We start from the raw sequence: 3,268 nt of genomic DNA, 5'->3' as shown, positions 1-3,268 counted from the left end.
CGGGGTTGATTAAACAAGTTCCAGTTACGCACTGGGGTCGATGTAATCGACTATCGCCCTCCCCAAAATTTCAGATCTTGTGCCTATAATAGAAAGGATTATTATTACAATTATTATTAAGGCGGCGAGCTGGCAGAAACGTTAGCACTCCGGGCGAAATCCTTAACAGTATTTTATCTACCGCTACGTTCTGAGTTCAAATTCCGCCAAGGTCGACTTTGCCTTTCATCCTTTCGGGGTTGATTAAACAAGTTCCAGTTACGCACTGGGGTCGATGTAATCGACTTAATCCCTTTCCCCAAATTTGAGGCCTTGTGATTCCAGTAGAAAGCATTATTATTATTATTATTGTTGGTATTGGTGGTGGTGGTGTTATGTGCTTACATGTGAAAATCGCAATATAACGGCAGTTCATGTGCGTCATGGTTTTATGTAATTTTCTGAAAAACTGTAGCACCCCATTTGCATCCGACCTTTCGACAATACGCCACAATGTCTTACATTAGCATTGTTACAAGACGAAAATACTACACAAGACTCATTATTAATTGGAGATGATCAAGGCTACATAAGCATTTTAACAATCAATACTGATGAGGTCATGATGAACCTGACCGAAGATAAAGCGGGACAAGCATCTAAGATGGTCATCTCTCCGGCCTCTCTGACAAAGTACGTTCATCAATCTTTTTATATTACTAATATATGTGTATATATGTGGGTGCGAGTAGTATATATGAGTGCATATATATGTATATATGTACTATGTATGTGTGCATATATATATACAGATGCAAACATTATGTATATGGATACATGCATATGTATGTGTGTGTATGTATGTAAATATATATATACATACACACACACACACACACATATATATATATATATATATATATGTATATATATACGCAATAGCTTTATACTAATAACTAATGTAGGCAAATATCTACGGTAAGCCAGTGACTTACAATACCTTTATATCCAGGATAATAAACGCAATGTTAATTCAATTTATAATGAAAAATTATCAGTAAATGAAAATTTGTATAAATATTTTGTAGGCTCTCCATTAGCTAATCACGGCTTTCTCCCGAATACGCATGAATTCATTAAAAATCATCAATGATGTACAATACCAGGTTGATTAAGCTATTAGTCAATGCTTTTTTCAAACTTTGTAGTTGATGCAATTTTAGACTAAGTCGCATTCTTATTCCATGATATTTCCATACATGTTCTATAGGAATAAGTTCAGAGATTTAAGTAGTCTATTTCAAGTATTCGAATCATGAGTTCTTTTCCAAGTTTGTGAAACTTTGCTTGCATGGCACGGTGCTCCGTCTAGAAAAAGAGTGGTCTTTTTATCAAATTCTTATTCTGGAATAGATGGGAAGTATTTAACAGTATTTTTGGCTACTGAAATGATTTTCAAAGTGGAGATGATGTAGTACCGAGAAGACAGCCTAGTCTTGCTGAGGATATGACAACTTCTCCAGTGCCATTGCCATCACGAAACGCACTCACAACACTCTGCAAATGAGTTGACCCCATAAAGAACATCCAGTCACATAAACCCTACCAAAAATCGTGACGAGGAAGCGAGACTATCCGGATAAAGATCAACCGTCCTGTTCACAATAGAATGGAAAGCAGATGCTAAATTATATGATAATAATAATAATTTAAACACAAACACAGACAGACAGACAGACAGACAGACAAAGATATTGATAGAAAGACAGTTTTATGTCCGGGAGTTGGATAATTAATTTAACGAAGCAAAAGGAAAGAGAGTATTCACACGACGCACTACGATTACTGTTACACGAGGTTAACCGTCTTCTCACAGTGAACTGCTTTATTTTATGATATTGGCTATGGAAGCCATACATAGAGGGGACAGCACAAGGTGGGGAGAAAAAACTAAACGAATGGGAAGGATGAATTGAATATAATGAAAAATGAAATGAAGCCGCTCGGCCCCATCTCCGAGCAACTTCATTGAACCCGTTAATACAACCTTTTTTTTTAAACATTAGGTTATACTAACACTGATAATACCATTGTAACAGCTAATTTCCACTTTTTTGGAAAATGTCTATGCTAAGTTCCTTTAAAATATATGCACAACTTACCCTTTTAGGCATTGTGCTGATGTCCATTTTCTTAACCCACCAATCAAAGTCAATTTCTTCCTCGTAATTCCTCAATCTCGAGAGGTACTCCGGGTCCGCCACTGTACGGCAAACGTCCTCGGGCAACCCTCCTACCCTTGTTACATTCACTTCTATTGCTCTGTCCCATGTCTTTATCTCATTACAAAGTTCTTCTTTTTGTCTATTGTACAATATTACAAATTTATCCAAGGGGCGGGATGGGGAAATGTGGGGCTCCTGTGTGTTTGTGCTTGTGTTTATGTCAGGCGGGGTATGGAGAGGGTTGGTGTCTGTAGGGAGTGGTTGGAAGTAGAGTGGGTGTGAGTGGGAGCCGGGTGGGTGTGGGATGGGGGTCGTCCTTTACCACGTGTCTTTTTCTCTTCTTTCTTCTTTTTTTCCCCGCCGTTTCCCAGCCGATATTCACCTCCTCTTCTTCGACGCTGGTGCCAGATTTTGTCTGTGGTGCCGTCTCAATCTCCTTCTCGTGCTTCTCCTCAGCCTCCATGGGCAGTGGAGTACCAACTACTTTCTCACTCTCTTGCTTTTCCTTAGCCTTCACAGGTGATGAGGACAATCCGCTCTAATGTGGCCTTTAATGCCACATTTACAGCACCGCGGAATCCTCTCTTCCACTCTAACTCTTAGTATCATTTCTCCGGCCGTTTCATTATCTTCCGGGGCCACCTGTACTACCATGTCTAGGCTCTGCCCTTTCCAGTTCCTGTAGGGTGTTCTGGTGGCCTGCAGGACCACTACCCTCCTCCATGCCTAGCAGTATGGCGGCCACCAGCCAGGCTACATTCATTTCTGGGGGTGTCTTCTACCCTAACCTTGGAAGCACGTCTCCCAAGGTATACGGGTAGAAGCACCACTTCGTCATTTTTTAATGGTATTGCTGAGTGTAGTCTGGCGGTAGCTATCTCCCGAAACTGCACCTCCACCATTCCATACTTTCTTCCCCTGGAAAGGTAGGAAATCCCTTACAAGACTGGTCTCAGCGCCTTTTAAACTTGGGCTGCTAATACTACTTCAATTTTTCTCGTTGCCACTGCGTATGTCCTGTAAATAATTGTCCTCTCATTTTTTTCCTTTAAAAAGGAAACCTT

The 3,268-nt window shown here is 40.2% G+C and overlaps 1 protein-coding gene across 3 annotated transcripts in view; it reads left to right on the top strand.

Annotated features, from left to right (window-relative positions):
• Window positions 1-3,268, top strand: part of LOC106881680 (WD repeat-containing protein 64) — a 65,565-nt gene that overhangs the window by 17,216 nt on the left and 45,081 nt on the right. For all 3 annotated transcript variants that reach the window (XR_008263901.1, XM_052967031.1, XM_052967030.1), the window contains exon 8: window positions 455-672. Coding sequence is in view for 2 of the 3 variants with exons in the window: in XM_052967031.1 (XP_052822991.1) it covers window positions 455-672 (218 nt within the window). In the remaining variant the exon portion in view is untranslated. The remainder of the gene's footprint in view (window positions 1-454; window positions 673-3,268) is intronic.

Source organism: Octopus bimaculoides, chromosome 4, assembly GCF_001194135.2.
Source record: "Octopus bimaculoides isolate UCB-OBI-ISO-001 chromosome 4, ASM119413v2, whole genome shotgun sequence".
Lineage (NCBI taxonomy): Eukaryota > Metazoa > Mollusca > Cephalopoda > Octopoda > Octopodidae > Octopus > Octopus bimaculoides.
The sequence above is the reverse complement of the archived record's forward strand: the minus strand, read 5'-3'. Positions and strand labels throughout refer to the sequence as shown.